This window comes from Lissotriton vulgaris, chromosome 2_1 (assembly GCF_964263255.1).
Source record: "Lissotriton vulgaris chromosome 2_1, aLisVul1.2, whole genome shotgun sequence".
Lineage (NCBI taxonomy): Eukaryota > Metazoa > Chordata > Amphibia > Caudata > Salamandridae > Lissotriton > Lissotriton vulgaris.
In genome coordinates this window covers 294,348,361-294,364,705 of record NC_141687.1, presented here as the reverse complement: position 1 = coordinate 294,364,705, position 16,345 = coordinate 294,348,361, and the positions used below count along the sequence as shown (strand labels likewise).

The window sequence follows — 16,345 nt, the reverse complement described above, 5'->3', positions numbered from 1 at the left end:
AAGCTGCAGTATAGAGGCCTTATTTGCAATCGAGCACCACTGCCACTAGGCGGCAACCCAAAATTGCCTTATTGTAGTTAATGGAAGTGGTGGCCCGAAGAGGGTTACTTTGAAAATGAGCATTAGTAAAGCCAACAGGTTCAGCCTTGGCAAATCTGCGTTTTTTCAAATGTACGCATTTTTGCAATCACATGCAACAGACATTACAAGTGTAGAAGTAATAAGAAGTAAAATACCACCGTCTAGACATGGCATGCATGTTTGGGAAAAAGAATAATTAAGGAACAAATGAACTATAACAAAATTAAATGAAATAAAAGCTGAAATGTACCTACATCCCTCTCACTGAAGTGGACTACTTTTTGGGAGGAATTGCACATGTGCTACATGTAAGAGCAAAATGCAGTCACCCACAGTGAAGACAGGCAATTACATACGTGTGCCGACACACGATCCCATCTTGTAAGCTGCGATCAGCGGAAGGAAAATGTGAATGCCGTATTAACATACAAATGACTGACTGTAAAAACACACACATGCACACACCTCCCACCCCACCCCCAAATTTGGGTTTTCACAGGGAAGGCCGGGTCTACTGGGCCTCAACCATGGGGACTAGAAGTAGTTTGCCTCTTAGTCTGGGGTCCAACCACCTATGGTTGCAAACTGGGCCGAGTGCAAACCACCCAGGACTTGACTCTCCATGGGAGCCATTGCGAGCAGACATGTGCTTCTCGGGAAAGTAGTGTGGGGGGTGCTCGAGCTTAAAGTTAAATAAACACTCAGCAGTACAATAATTGAATGTTCACCTCAGTGCTTCTCTTTTAAGAAATAAAAGTACTGTACTGCACACTGGAACCAAATACTACATACTATTACAATAAATTCAATTTAGGTGCTGGCAGACAGTTCTGTGCCTTTATCTCCCCCACTGCCTCCCTTTATCCAAATTCAGGGTCCTACCCCAGGGTATAGGTGCTCCCACCATGATTGTGTCTCAGCTGCACTTACCACTGCTCAAGTTATTGTGCTCAGACTTTACGGCTCAGTCACTCTTTTTGGTATTGTCACAATTGCTGGATCAGTACTCGTTAAATGAGTGCATTTCTCTGTCAGAGCCGTCGGAGTGGCCTTAGTGCTTGTCACAGACTTTCCTTGTTGTTCATGATGTAGGTAGAAGTAACCAGTGCTTAATTTGTAAAAAAAGAAGTGCAGGTGCTGAAAATTTTGCCAAGGATGCCACAGCTCACTTCTTCCTCCGGTGAGCCCCACGTTCAACACTCTCACTGCCTCAGTCTCTATATTCTAACCTCGATCTGTTGTCTGTACCCCAAGTCTTTGCTCTAAGTGCCTATCCTCTCGCCTCTCTAATTGTTTTCTATCATCTTTGTCACACCTGGCGTGTTACCTTATTCCCTGTATTTCTGATTTGCCCTCTATTCAATCTAGCCCTGCCTTCTTTCCTCTTCACTTTTATCCATGCTCTGCTCATTCTCCCCTCGATTGTGGCTCTTTACTATCACTCTTCTAGCAGTTATTAGCTGTGTCTCCGTTTTATCATTTGTCTGCTTTTTTTCCTCTGTCCTGTCCTCTACATCCTTCCATTCTATCTTCTCTCTACTTAATGATCTCTTCTTCACATCATGGCTGCTTTCTCTTTGTATCTGATTTGCTCTCCTTTTCTTCTACGTAGCTCCGTCTTATCTCTCTCCTCTCCTGTTGTTTCTTTCTCCTCTTTACTCCTGCTCTCTCTCTCATCTATAACACTGTTGCTGCCGGTGATGCCCGTCGTCAGCCTGAACATGTCCCTGCTATTTTGTACTCTGCGTTTTCCTGTTGTCATTCCTAAAGAAGTGGAAGATAGCGTTTTACTTTTCTTACCTACACCAAGTGCAAAAACAAAACGTACACCAAATGAAAAGGCTTTTTTTGCATATATTATTCAGTGCGGTATGACTGGGTTTATTGCAGAACAGACGGCTGCTCGAGCACAACAGGTGATGTCACTGCTAGAGCTGCCTGTAATTAGTAGGTCCAGGGATGGGTACGGTATAGCCATCCACTGCTCAGCTTGCTGTGACCCTGCCTGCTACAGCACAGGCATTGTGCCCAGCCGTAATGCTCCAATGCCAATAAGTATGGATGTGGTGCCTACTGGACTCAGGCACGCTCAGCAATTACCATGCTGCGGTGCAGCGCCCAGATTCTACAGGTGACGTCATGGCGCACAAAAGTTGTATTGGTCCACAGCCGCATCGAGCACGTTGAGGATAGCAGCAATGCAGGGCTCCAGGTTATGCTACTCTGGCTATGCAGCAAGTGGAAAGACCACATTTACTTTAGTTTATTCTTCCTCAAGAGCCCTCACTCCCTAGTTCCAAATGCGCTCTCGCAGCTTCCTTGCCTCAACTCCGTCACAAGCCAGCCCCCAGCCACAATTATCCAATGGGAGGCTTAGGCAGTGGCAGGGTGCAGCAGACTTCGGGGAATAGAATGCAAGCCATAGTTTGTCGATGACTTTGTGGATTTGTGATCTGCATGATGACATCATCACGAACGTGGTGATACACAATCATACCTACCTGGACAGGCGTATGCTGGCCTGTCTATGAACATTTACAAGCCAGTCACCATGCAATGTGTGTTATTCTTTTTATTTTGAAATTGAACAATTAACATTGAGACCACCACCTGCAGGGTCAGAAATTGTACCCTGTGAAAGAAGTGCTGGTGCTGAGCACCTGAAAGCACCTGCTGAAATTAAGCACTGGAAGTAACCCAACACGGGCTGGCAGATGCAGCCGCCCACAGGCGCCTGACATGCGGTCACTGACCCGACTGGGCCTCTGCAATCGTGGTTGTAATGTTTGCTGTTCCAGCCAGGACCCAACACAGAGAGACTAGCGTTGAATGTAATCCACTCAGGTCCTAGAACTTTAATCTTCCTAGGTTTTCTTGAATTGGTGTCTATCCAGCTCCGTTAGTTTGGGTAAGGCAGTCGCCTCTAAATAGTAATCTAGCCATCCGATTCTCATATGTCTGGTGTCACGTGTAACCTTTTTTATTGAATTAGTGGAATGCTATAGATTCTCCTCAGATGACTGTATTACCCCACTCTTCATCTTTGACCTCAGAGATATAGTCATATGCTTGGCATTCTTGGACTTTGTGCACCCTCCACACGCTGCCTATGGTATCAAGCGTCTTTCCATGCTAGCGCAAAATTCTCCCTATTCATCTCCAACTTCATTTGTCTCCCAAGTGCTGTTAGTTGTCCCAAAGGTTTTCCTTGATGGGTTTAGCTTCTTCTGGCCTTCTAGCTTTACTAGCTCCTTTGTTAATTTCTAGAGGGTGAGTTTTGGTGTATGTTGTGTGTTTATGTGCTTAGCATCTGGTAGGACGTTTGTCTGTTTTTAGCTGATTTTTCGTTCCATTTTCTTTTAATGCCCTTGTTGGCCAGGGTGCCTCAAGGAAACCGTTTGATTTCTATGCCCGTGGATTGTGTTTTGTCTCACTGGGCTCCTCGGCCAGAGGCTTGAGTGTGATACAGAGCTCCAGGTGTGGTCGTTTCTGTGCCATTGGCCCCTGGTCGTGGACAAAATGCAAGAGTTTGTGGCTCCCTAGCCGACCACATGCAAACTTGGCACTCTTGTTTCTTCCATAAAACATATTTCCCGTTCCTTGAGCCAAGCATGTTCATTTTGTGGATGATGTATTTTATCTAATTTGTAATCTCTGTTTCAGGTCAAGGTCGTTATTATTGACAGCATCGCCTTCCCGTTCCGCCATGGCTTTGATGACTTCTCCTTGCGAACACGGCTCCTGAACGGTCTGGCCCAGCAGCTGATCAGCGCAGCCAATGACCACCAATTAGCTGTAAGTAATCTTTTGGTTCTCTGAAAATACAGTTTACACAACCTCGTGCCGTGCTGCTGCTGTTAATCCCCATTCACAAGAATTATATCTCTGCATTATTTTTTATATGGTGGTATTACCACGTGCAGTACCACCTCTCCGTCCATGACAAATAAAACCATATACTCTTTTGAAGAATGCGTAGGACGAATGTATGGGCTTGCATGCAAGTTTAGGTTGTGGGGCAGAGGTCAGGGTTGTTAGTTACAGGTGCAGTCAATATTGGTCCTGATTTTAAAATGAAAATCCCAGTGCAAAAAAACTATATGAACTATGGGTAATAATTAGAGATATCATGAGAATTATGGGAAGTTTGCGAGATGTACAATTTGGGAACAGCCTATCGGAACGGAGACCATCTGCCAGACGCGTGAGAGTCATCGAGATTTGTCGTTCGCCATTCTAGTCTCTCCTTGATGGAGGGGTAGATTTAATGCCCCAATATTACCACTAGATGGCGCAGACAAGCTGTTGATATGTACGATAGGGGTGACTGATTTCAAGACCTTGTTTTACCTGCGAAATACTAATAAAATTGCTGCTTAAGATCGGCTTGAGCGTTGTTTACTTAAGCCTCTCTATACTTGTGAAATGTCAGCCCGTCCTCTGCTCCCGTTAACGCGCCCGCAGTATTTCCTTCTGCAGATTGTGGTCAGGCAGCACCTACTTATGTCTACCATGACTGTCATTTCTTGTAGGGTGGAGCGGGCCGATGGTTTCACCACTGTGTGGTATTGAGACTGTGACCTTTGTCATTCTAAAAGACAGAGACCACCTCATAGGGAAACAAGCCGGTTCACGGCTGAGGAAGGGAGTCTCTCTCCTCGTTCATGCAGACGCTAGCAAACCAGCACAGGCGGTCACAGTGCTGATGGCAACAAGCAGATCTGACATGAGGCGGGCAGTCGTGTTTTGATTTGTTTTCTTTTTTTGCCTTGCGATCTTAAAACAATGAGATCTTTTACTTTAGATAGTGTTCCAGATTTCTGTAATGCTGCCTTCATCCTCGTTCGATTTCACGTACGAGCACTGTGCTGTAATTTGCGTGTGCATTTTCTGTTCTCTGTACTTAGGTCCTTCTGACTAACCAGATGACGACCAGGATTGGGCCGAGCCAAGCCATGCTAGTTCCCGCCCTAGGTAAGTGTGCCTTACCGTTCACAGCGCTAGACTGTGCCGGCCCAGGGTTAGAAGGCGGTGCTTGTATGATAGTTGCTGCGATCTCACAGGCCACTAGTGTGTAATATCACCAACATTATGAGGATAGTGGACGTGCGCTCGATGGAATCGCAGGGTTTGACATCACATATCTCTTGAACGGGGGGAGGGGGTGTAATTGACCTTTAATTGCCGCAGGCACCCGCTACTTAAATATTAAAACTCTAAAGCCCTTTTTTCATTACTTCTAAAGCCAGATCAGTAGCAAGGCTGGTTAAATCGGAAGTTGTCGAGCATCCAACATTAGGGTGACCAAATTTTAGCCTGTCCCTCAGCCCCCAGGCTAAAATTACGGATGGGGTCTCCTGTGCAGTGATTCAGTGGGAGTGGCAGCCAGGATGCCGGGCTGCTTCAAAGAAATGTAAATGCAGGCAAGTGGTCAGTCTGCGCAGTAAAGACTGATTGAATATGAAATGGGTGTTAATTGCTAGAGATCATTTTAAACTGCCTGATGTGAAAGATTTCTTCTTTCTGGTGTAACTGCCAAATGCAGGCGCTCATCTCGAAATGTTTGCTATATTGGCTCACTCACTGTCCATGACCCCCACCCTCCCTTCATTCATCTCTCTGACTTGCTTCTTGTGGCTCTCTTGAGTTTCTCGGTTTTGATGTCCTACTTTAAATGACGTAATGCAGTAATATGTTGTGAACGAGAATGTAAGAAGGCATGCTATCTCACAGATGTTTAATACTAAGGCAAGCAAAAAAAGCTCTTTTGTTTTGAAAGCAAGTTACAATCATAACAGATTAGGCACATACACAATTTTGAAACATCTGAGATGCTATCACTTTATAGAAGGGCTACTTTCTTTACATATTTAGTTCTGCATCTAAAAGGTAATGCAGAAAATGTGTTTTACCATCAAGTGCAATTTTTAAGGAAGATACTTTTCTCAATCATTTTATTTTGTATAACCACCGTTGCCTAAGAAGTGCTAGCTTTGCCATTACCTAGAGCTTCAGCATTCTTTAAGCATTTCCACTGCATTACCATGGCAATCCTATAAAGGACAAAATATGTACACCATTGTAGGAATTCGTGAAGGGTGGGTTATTTTGACTAAACAATGGTAATGTTTAAAGTAGAGCTGGCTTCAAAAACTCCAACTTTGTAGTAAGAGCTACAAAAGCAAAAGCAGAGTCCTGGGGTGTGTAAATGCGGATACCATTTGCTCTGCTACTGGGATGCACACTTGAAGACAGGCTGGTGTGCCTGCTCAGTATCATGAACTGTAAACAAAATATCATACTGAACATCCAGTGCAGTAACCATATAAGTAGATTATGATCATATGAAATACCACAAAAAGACCTGCACAGTTGTTCAAAGCTGCGCTCATACCGAAAAACGTGAAGTGCACAGTGTCCCATCCTAATATAACCTTATTTTGACTTGTACTTATGTTGGTTGTCTATTTACTTACTTGTATACTACTGCGCAACCTCCTCCAATGGAACCAGAAGGGTGTAAGATCATGTAGGCAAGCAGTAATGCTCTGCTTCGACCCCAACGAAACCCAGTTAAACTGTAGAACAGTTAAATATTTCGAAATAGTGGCCAAAAAATTAAATGAAACAGAACAAGGACGCGAAAAACCAACCGCACTGGGACAAAGGTAACCTTCTCATACGACCCTTAATAAAAGTATTAAGACTGCTGAGCGAAAATTAATTAAATCAGGGGAACATAGATCCTGCAATTACCTTATAACTACAAGAATTACAACTAACAATAGCAGCGATCAACAGGACGATCCACTTAACCGATCACACTCTTCGAGACTTTATTTATGTGCAACATCTTTTCGCTAGGAAAAGTTTTACATAGTCAAAAGACTTTTAAATTTATTTTAATCTTTGTGTAAAATTGTGAGTTTTTATTAACTGTGCAATAAACAAATTCAAATTCAAATCCTCCAATGTGTCTATAAAACGTACCTTTTGGTGCAGATTTTTGTCCTGAATTTTGACCTTCTATCCTGAATTTTTGTCCTGAATTTTTACACTCACCATCCTGAATTTGCACCCATGCCAGTTGGTCGCCCTATCCAACATACTGTTGTAGTCTTTGTTTTACAGAGACGGAAATCTTCTTGGTGGCCTGTGTGGCACCTCACCATCTACAGCTAGCCTTCCAGGGATGGTTCAGCTGTCCTTCTACAACTTTTAAGGATAACCTGGGTGCTGGCCTCCTCTAGAGCCGCGTAGAGCTGTTTGCCTGGTAACGATTTCTCTTCTCACGGACATTAAGATCCAAGCTGCTCCTGAAACACCACCAGTCTTTCCCATGAACAGCTCTTTTAGATTGCTCGTACTGCCCAGTGGGATTTTGTTTCCTGCATCGGAGCTTTGGTAAATGCACATTCTTGAATCATTTGCTGTGCTCAGGCTGGCCGTGGCAGGCATTTTAACACAGTGTCTGGTTTGTGGCCCCTGGTGTACACAAGGATTACTGAGACTAATTATAGGGGTGAGTATGTTACCTTTGATTTCACCGGGCCCGGCCTAATATGGACCCCATAGGTTTAAGTTTAATGGGGGTAATTGGTGCTGAGTTATCAGAGTCGTGAGGCAAGCAGCCTCAGGGTTTCTCAGAGAGGGGGTGTGGAGTTAGAGGGCCAGAACTCCACAACCAGTAGGATACACTCAGGCAGTGCTTAATTTCAGCAGGTGCTTTCAGGTGCTCAGCAACAGCACTTCTTTCACAGGGCCGGGGCTACAATTTCTGACCCTGCAGGTGGTGGTCTCAATGTTAAAATAAAAAGAATGACATACATTGCATGGTGACTGGCTGGTAAAAGTTCATGTACAGGCCAGCAATACGCCTGTCCAGGTAGGCATGATTGTGTATCACCACGTTAGTGATGATGTCATCATGCCGATCACAAATCCAAGAAGTCATCGACAAACCGTGGCTTGCATTCTATTCCCCGAAGTCTGCTGCACCCTGCCACTGCCTGAGCCTAAGCCTGCTTTGGATAATTGGGGCTGGGGGTTGGCTCATGATGGAGTTGAGGCAAGGAAGCTGCGATCCTGGACAGTGGCCCACCCCCTACCTCATGATCACTTCCCTGGATGGGTACATGGCAGAGATGGGAGGGAAATCCCAGACCCACTCACTAACATCCTGTGGTGAGGCCCCCCCGTGGTGAAAGAAATACTCTGAGCCTTCGTAGGGGAAGATACTTCTATTTATTACTGTGCCGTTCTACAGAGCGCGGAGCGACGCTCCTTACACTGTGCGTTCTTTGCTCCCGTCTCCCCGGAAGCCCGCCTCCCGCTGCATGCGGGAACCCGGTGGCTGGCAACTAGAGCACAACACTACATCTCTCCTCTTTCACATTAACCTTAACAATAATAATGGCAACAGTCTTACTTGTGTTTCATCTCGTAATCTTCGAACCTCTTGGGCAGTCTGACTTCTCTGCCACGGCGTGTTCTGGAAACTTTGGAGTCCACGTCCCTTTGTGGGGAACACAATACTTGTTTCTGGGCCTGGATGGTTTCTGGCGCCCTCTCCTCACTTCCTCCGTTTCCTTTACAACCCCATTAATCAAGTTCTTGGCTCCTTCCCTCCTGCATCTCTTCCTCTTGGCTTGAACTTCTCGCCTCTGTTTCCTCTTGGTCTTCTGATGCTCTCACTCTCGGGGTGGCTTCCTTGTTCGGTGCTTGACTATTTGGTCTATGCGAGCTATCCCAGTTCACAACTCGGTTGCACTTCGCCATCCTGTCTTGTGACCAAATCTTCCCATCGCTGAGTAAAGCTGAGCGCGTGTAAGGTTCCATCACTTGCAGCAGAGGGCTGTACTTGCTGTCTTCTTTCCTCTTCAGTGTGGTTTGTGTGAATCTCACCCATTCCCCTCTTTCTAGAGGGGTCTCTTTGACGTTACCGCTCTTGTTGTATTGGTCTGTGTATATGGCTTGTGCCTTGTCCAGGTTCTTGCGTACCACCGCCGGGGACCATTGGCTCTTCACAATGAGGTGTTTCCACGCCAGGTTATCTTTCGTGAAGGGTTCCCGACCCGTAAAATCCTGAACGGGCTGTACCCTGTGCTTGCTGGGGTGATACGGTACACCCACACCAAGCACTTGAGCTCCTCCCAGTCTTTCCCCGCACTTATGGAAGCCTGGACTGATCCTATTATGACCCTGTAGAACCGTTCAACGAGGCCATTTCCTGCTGGGTGGTACACTGGTGTGTGTCTCACTGTGATGCCATTTCTTTCCATGAACGCTGCCCACTTATCCGACTTGAATTGTGGCCCGTTGTCGCACGTTATTCCCTTGGGGATGCCTTCCCTTAAGAACAGTTCTGTTAGGAATGATAGCACCTTCTCCGTGTCCACGGATTCGTTGACATCCACCTCCTGCCACTTGGAGTATCTGTCTATGGTCACCGTGACATATTTAGGCGTGCCTTGGGTATCCAGTATGGGACCCAGGATATCGATGGACACTTCTTCTTTCGGACCTGTAGGACAATCATATTTCCCCAGGGGAGGGCGGAGTAACACTTGCGTTTTATCCGCATTGCTACACTGATCACACTCCATCACGTGTCTCTCAATGTGGAAGTCCATGCCTGGCCACCAGTAGGCCTCCTTTGTCCTCCATTTTGTCTTAACGATTCCCAGATGCCCCTCGCGCACAATCGCCAGGACTCGCTCCAGCAAAGCCTGTGGGGGTACTATCCGAGCCCCTGTAAGCAGAAAGCTTGGGTTCTCCCCTATGGAAAGTTCTTCCCTTACTTCTCAACTTGCTGTCCTGTAGTCTCTTGTCCGGACATCCACTTATCACATATCCTTTTACTGCTTGGATTGTGTTGTCTGCTTCGTACCCGTTCTCCCATTCTTGGGCACTGATGGCAGTTTCCGGGTCTTCCATGAGAGCAATGGCGTATTCTTCCCATTCGTTAGGTCTTTGGTCTTCCACTTTTTCTTTTGCGGCTGCTCTACTTAGATAGTCGGCTACCTTGTTCTTCTGGCCTGGCAAATACTCTACTTCGTATACGAAGTCTAGGAGCCTCAATGTCATTTTGGCTATGCGGGGGTCGCAGGTGCATGACCGCTCGAAGTGAGGACCTTCACCAGAGGTTTGTGGTCGGTTCGCAGAAGAAACTTAGCGCCCCACAAGAATTGTCTGAATCGCTCCATCGCCCACACTGCCGCAAACCTTTCTTTTTCTACTACACTAAATTTCGCTTCATTTGGTGCTAGGGACCTGGAGGCGAATCCTATGGTGGTGACTTCTCCTTGCGGGCTTCTTTGGGCTTGGACAGCCCCTAGGCCTCTGTCGCTGGCATCTGTGGTCAGAATTGACAACGCCTCCTGTTAAAATCCTTGTAGAGGTATGGCTGCACTTATGCCCTGTTTGAGTGCCTCGAACTCTCCTTCTTCGGCTTCCGTCCACTGGAACTTGTTCTTTTCCTTCAAGAGCTGCCTCATGTGGTGGGTCTTTGATGCAAAGTGGGTAACGAATTTGCTGTAAAATTCAGCCATTCCTAGGAACGACCTGACCTCTATTCTCGACGTGGGAGTGGGCGCCTCCGCCAAGAACGTCAATACTGCTCTCAGTTTCTTGTTGTGGTCTGCCTGGGATTTGCCCATCACCAGGATGTCATTCTGAAAGTGCTGAATGCCCTCCATATTGCCGAATAGTCGATGCATCAGTTTTTGGAATACGGCTGCAGCCGAGGCCAGGCCGAATGGCATCCTCAGGAACTTGTAACACCCAAACGGGGTTATGAAGGACGTTAAGTGATTGCATGAGCGGTGCAGTGCTATCTGGTGATAGGCTGATGTAAGGACCACCGTGGAGAACCATTTCACTCCCTTGGTTTCCACGAGCATTTCATTTATCTTGGGAAGAGGGAACTTGTCTACTAGGATATTCTTATTTCAAGTCAAGTCAAGTTGGCTTTATTTCGATAAAAGAATATCATTAAAAGCAATACAGAAATATCACAACAATTATTTAAAAACATTAAAAACATAAAAACCAAGCCATACAAAACTGGTATTCTTCTAACATCATAGATGGCGGTAATAAATTAACTAAGAAGGTTCCAAAAGTGACCAAAATTAAACAATTTGGGAAAGCCGCTTTGACCTAATCAACCATGCCCAGCTTATATATTTGGATAGGCCAGAAACATACAGCGGCCGGGTATCTGATCTTAAAATTCGCAGGGCCACACTGCATTGTCGAGTTCCCAACTCCCTACATAGTGGCTTTAACCACCTACCTCGGGGTACTTTATAGGCAGGACATTCAAACAAGAGGTGAGGAATAGTCTCTGGCTTAAGTGGACAGAAAGGACAAAAAAGGGTGGTTTGAGCTGGGGGTTTCCACCGTGCAGTCAAATCTCTCACCGGTAGCATGCCAATTCTGAATTTAAAAAACAAGGCTGTGTCCCTGGAGATCGAAATAATGTCCAAGTAGAGTTCCCGGAGTGCCACATCCTTTACAAGCAGAAAGTCCCTTGAAGTCCGGCACAAGCTGAGCTCGGTGTTTCTTTTGTTCATTACCCAAGTCCAGTATAAGTTCTTCAGGGCTGTCTTGGGTGAAGCAGACCGAGATTGCCAAGCCCCTTCCAGCCCGAGCTCGACCAACAGACTTTTCACGTCCCTTAGCCACCTTATTTTTGCCCAGCCAGACAAGTCTCGTATCTCCCTTAGCCCCTCGGCATAGCTAGCAAGTTCCGGCACCCTCCATAGGCGAGCCCACAGAAGGAGGGGACGCAGCCTAGCCTGATCTTGAATGGAGCGACAGCCCATGTCCAGCAACAAGGGAAGAATGGGAGTGCTATTGGGGAAGGACATCAGATCCCTAAGAAACCTATTCTCAGAAAGGGCCAACTTTCTCACATCCAGGGCGCCCCAGAGCTCTGCTCCATAGAGCGCCGCACTAACGCCTCTAGCAGCATAAATGTCTAGCACTGGGGCGATAGGTTTCATCGATGATGCCCTCTGTTCTTTGAGAAGAGCCCCCACCACCCTTTTGTGGCTCAGGAGCATTTTATTGAGTTGACTATCCCACTTCATAGTGTCCAGTAGCCGAATACCGAGGTAATCAAATTCCTTGACTCTTTCCAAGGGGACCGTATTAAGCACTGGGGGACGTCCAAGTTTACTGGGGGGGGGTTCAGTACAAGGAACTTGGTTTTATCAGTGTTGATCTTCAGACCCATTGACCCACAAAATTGTTCAAAGCCCACCAGCAAGCTCTGTAGGCCAACCGGGGTTTTTGAAAATAGCAAGGTGTCATCTGCAAATAATAGTGTGGGTACCCTCCTCCCTGCCAAAGATGGTGCGTCAGCTGAGATTTCTAGGAGGTGGTCCACTACTCCATTTATATAGAGTGAGAAAAGGGTAGGGGCGAGGACACACCCCTGCCGAACTCCTTTGCTAACTTTGATGCGGGCAGTCTTTTGACCTTGTGTTCCCCACCTCACCTGCGCAAAGTTATTCTCATGAAGCCTCCTTATTAATCGCAGCAGATGCGGGGGCAAACCTAAATCACAGCCACAGACGCTCCCTGGGCACAAGGTCAAAGGCAGTCCTCAGGTCAATAAACGCCAAATACAGACTGTCTTTGCCTATGGCCACCATCTTCCAATATAGCATCAGCAGCCGGAATGACTGCTCGATGGTCCCAGGGCCCGCCCTGAAGCCTGCTTGAAAGTCGGACAGTATCTTGTTTTCTTCCGCCCAATGGAGAACCCTCCCTAGGATTACTTTCCCTGTCACTTTTTGGGACGAGTCTATCAGACTTATGGGTCGATAGTTTGCTGGGTCGTCCCGACTACATTTCTTAAAGATCGGTACGACCTCAGCACCCATCCAAGACTCTGGGAGTGCGGCTCCTTGCTCGGTTGCATTGAGCAAAGAAGCAATCAAAGCACCCCACTCTTCAGGGTTGAGGCGAAGCAAATCCCCCGGCAAGCCATCCGGCCCGGCAGCTTTCATCGGGACAAGGGATTTAATGGCACTTTCAACCTCCTTAACTGTGAAGAAGGTGTCCACCTCTGTATTGCACCCACCAAGTATAGGTAGAGCAAAGGGGTCCAGCTCATCTTCCTCTGGTGCAGTGTAAAGGCGAGAGAAGTGCTCAAACCAAGAAGCCTCGGGATGTTACAAGTGATAAGCGAATCTGTAGGTCTATGCTTAGCTCTAATTGCATTCCAAAAGCCCCTAGGATTCCTCCCTGCGCTTGCGGTTTTCAGGTTACTCCAGAACTGATCCTCCCAGTCCTTCTTGGCAACCTTTTGGGCTGACCTGTAATTCTGCCTTGCAGCTGCAACTAACCCACCGTCTCCCTTCTTCACTGCTGTAATTAGAGCCCGTTTTGTTACCCTACAGGCAGCGGAATACTAGCCCGGGTTACCCTTCGGGCGCATTGCCCTCCGGTCGCTGCCTCCTCGGGTAGGGATGACAAAAAGATCACCTATAGCTTTAGTGGTGTCTCTAAATAAAGAGGAAATCTCCTCGGCAGTCAGTGTGGCAGATTCCAGCTTGGATGTGACACTAGTCATAATCCCCTCTATTCCCATAACCTTCCCCTCATCAAGGACAAACTTATCCCATTTTAACCGTCTCCCGCAATTCGCGGGGCAGACTTCACCTGTCAGCCTTATGATTGGGGGGATTGGGGATCTGTTGCCCATGCACCATAAGGGAGTTAGACACAGAGTAAGTGGGTTATGATCACTATCCGTGGATAGGACAACCTCCATGTCTACCATGTGTGCCCAGAGCCGGAAGTCAAGGAGGATATAGTCTATCCTGGATGAGTGTCCAACCCTATTGTATGTGTGTGCCCCATTCGGGTCAGAAATGGATCCCCTGTTAGCCGCCCTTAACCCAAACTCCAAAGTAAGGGCGTTCAACTGTATAGCACATTGGGACCATCTCCTAATCGGGGGTAAATCGAGAGGCGGAATACCTCTTCTGGTGTCCTCATCTATAGTGTCCAAGATGTCTTTAGCTGCTAATGGCTCATACGTTCAATTAAAGTCGCCCATGAGCAAAATAAAGGAGTTAGGGTTGCACTCCCTAAGCTCATCTTCCAAGGCCGCTAGTTCTCGGAGTTCCACGCAGAGCCTCACCTTGCCGTTCGGTTTCTGCGCCACCACTAGGGGCGCCAACCATTCCGCACTTTCTATGGCTTTTATGATTCCGTTCTCCTCCAGCCTTTGCAGTTCTTCCTGTACGGCCTTCCTGCTCCTAAACGGGATGTTCCGGACCTTGTTGCTTACGAGCTTCGCTCCGTCCTTCAGGCAGATTTTGTGCGTAAACTTGGTCATCCGTCCTATGGTCTCCTGGAAAAGTTCTGGGAATTCTTCCTGCCACACATTCTTCTCTGGAACCAAGTCTTCGTCGGTCATCAATACTTGTGTGTCCCTTCCTGGATTTAGTTTGATTCCCAAGGCGCCCTGATCTTTCCAGCCGAGTACCGAGGGTCCCAATTCCGCGACATACAGTTTCCCGTTCGCTGTACTTCCTTTGAAGTCGAACTTTAAGGGCCGGAATCCTACCATGGGGATTGGTTCCCCCGTAAATGTCACTGGGTGTATGTCCGTGGGCATTAGATGGTTTCCCACCACGGGCTCAAAGTCCCTCTCCCACAACTTCCTTTGCACGATCGTGTAGGGTAAGCCTGAGTCCGCTATCGTGGTTACCTGCATTCCACCAATAGACTCTGAAATAGAAAATGCAGGTTTTTTGTGCGTGGGGCAGCCGATGTCCAACACTTGATCCTCTATGCACAGGACACCATCTTCGCTCCCATTGTCTGTGCTGTCTTCCTCTCTATCTTCGCCTTGCTCCACAAATTTTACTTCAGCTTTAGATGACTTCCGCCTGCACACCTTTTCGAAGTGCCCCATTATATCGCAGTATGAACACTTTGCTCTAAATGCTGAACACCCCTTTCCGTAGGCTGCGTGTGTTTGACTGCCGCATCTATAGCACGCATTCTTCCCCTCAGTGCGTTGCTTGGTTGTACTGGAGGTTTTGGGCAGAAATCTTTGTTTGCTCCTAACCCCTTGTTGTTGGCTTTGTTGTCTCGTGTCTGCGAGGTTCTTGTTCGAAATCTTGCACACCGCTGGTCCTGGTTTGCTCTCATGGCGTGCGGCCTCTGCGCACCTCTTTGACAGTTCCGCCTTCTTGACTAAGGCTACCACTTCTTTGAGTGGAGCATCTCCATTTACCCATAACTTTTCTTGAATGGATGTGTTAACGATGTGCATTATGATTTGATCTCTTATTAGGTCTTCTTGCATCGCCCCGAATTTGCACGTGATCGCAAGTTGTTGTAGGGCGGCTACATATTCGTCCACCGATTCTCCCTTGGCTTGCTTGCGTTGATAGAAATTGAACCGGTCAATTGCTGAGCAAACTACGGGACGATAAAGCGCATTCAGGTCCTCCAGGGCATGTAGAAATACGTCCGTGTCTGCGGCTAGTCTCTCTGCCTTCACCAGGTTTAGGTATATTCTTGGCCTGCGGGTCCGAGGTTATGCAGGAGTATCTTCTTCCTGGCGCTGGAAAAGACTTCCCCCTCCTTCCTTTTACAATGCGGAGATGTAGTTTTTAAAATACTCCCTCCAGTCCTCCCAAGGCATTTCCGACTGTCCAGGCTTGGCTAAGAAAGGCACCGGGTTGGTCAATGAGAACGTTTGTGCACACATCTTGCTCACCGTGGCTGCTTGACTCTGGGTTAGACACTCTGCGGTGCCCGGTGTCTAACGGGCAGCCTGTGGGTTCCTTTCAGGACGGTATGTATATGTTAGAGGGGTGGAGCTTTCCTGGCCTCACCTTCCGATATCGCTGGTGGCCTCCTGGACACATAGTGGCAGGTGCTGTGGGAGGACTCTCCTCCTCCTTTACTTCCAGTGGAGTGACCCTGTCCTGGGCAGGGTCACTCGTTCAGGGCCTATAACGTCTGGGTCCGGAGTGTAGACTCTATTTTACGCTGTGCTGGGTCGCGTTTGCCCCTATAGGGTGATTTCCCGCTATGGCTGGTGGGATCCACGTGGGCAGCGTGTGCGCGCTGCCGCGCTCCTGCAGAACGGTGCTTGGCGCCTCTAGACGGCGTGGAGATGCGCAGGTTCATCGACAGACCTCGTCGCCATTGTGGTGAGGCCCTCTGTGGTGGAAGAAACACTCGGAGCCTTTGTATGGGAAGATACCTCTATTTATTACTGTGCCGT

The 16,345-nt window shown here is 47.5% G+C and overlaps 1 protein-coding gene across 1 annotated transcript in view; it reads left to right on the top strand.

Annotated features, from left to right (window-relative positions):
* The window catches only part of RAD51C (RAD51 paralog C), a 375,353-nt gene that overhangs the window by 167,809 nt on the left and 191,199 nt on the right, over positions 1-16,345 (top strand). The window contains exons 5-6 of the mRNA XM_086954987.1: positions 3,745-3,876; positions 4,989-5,055. Coding sequence (XP_086811113.1) covers positions 3,745-3,876; positions 4,989-5,055 — 199 coding nt within the window. The remainder of the gene's footprint in view (positions 1-3,744; positions 3,877-4,988; positions 5,056-16,345) is intronic.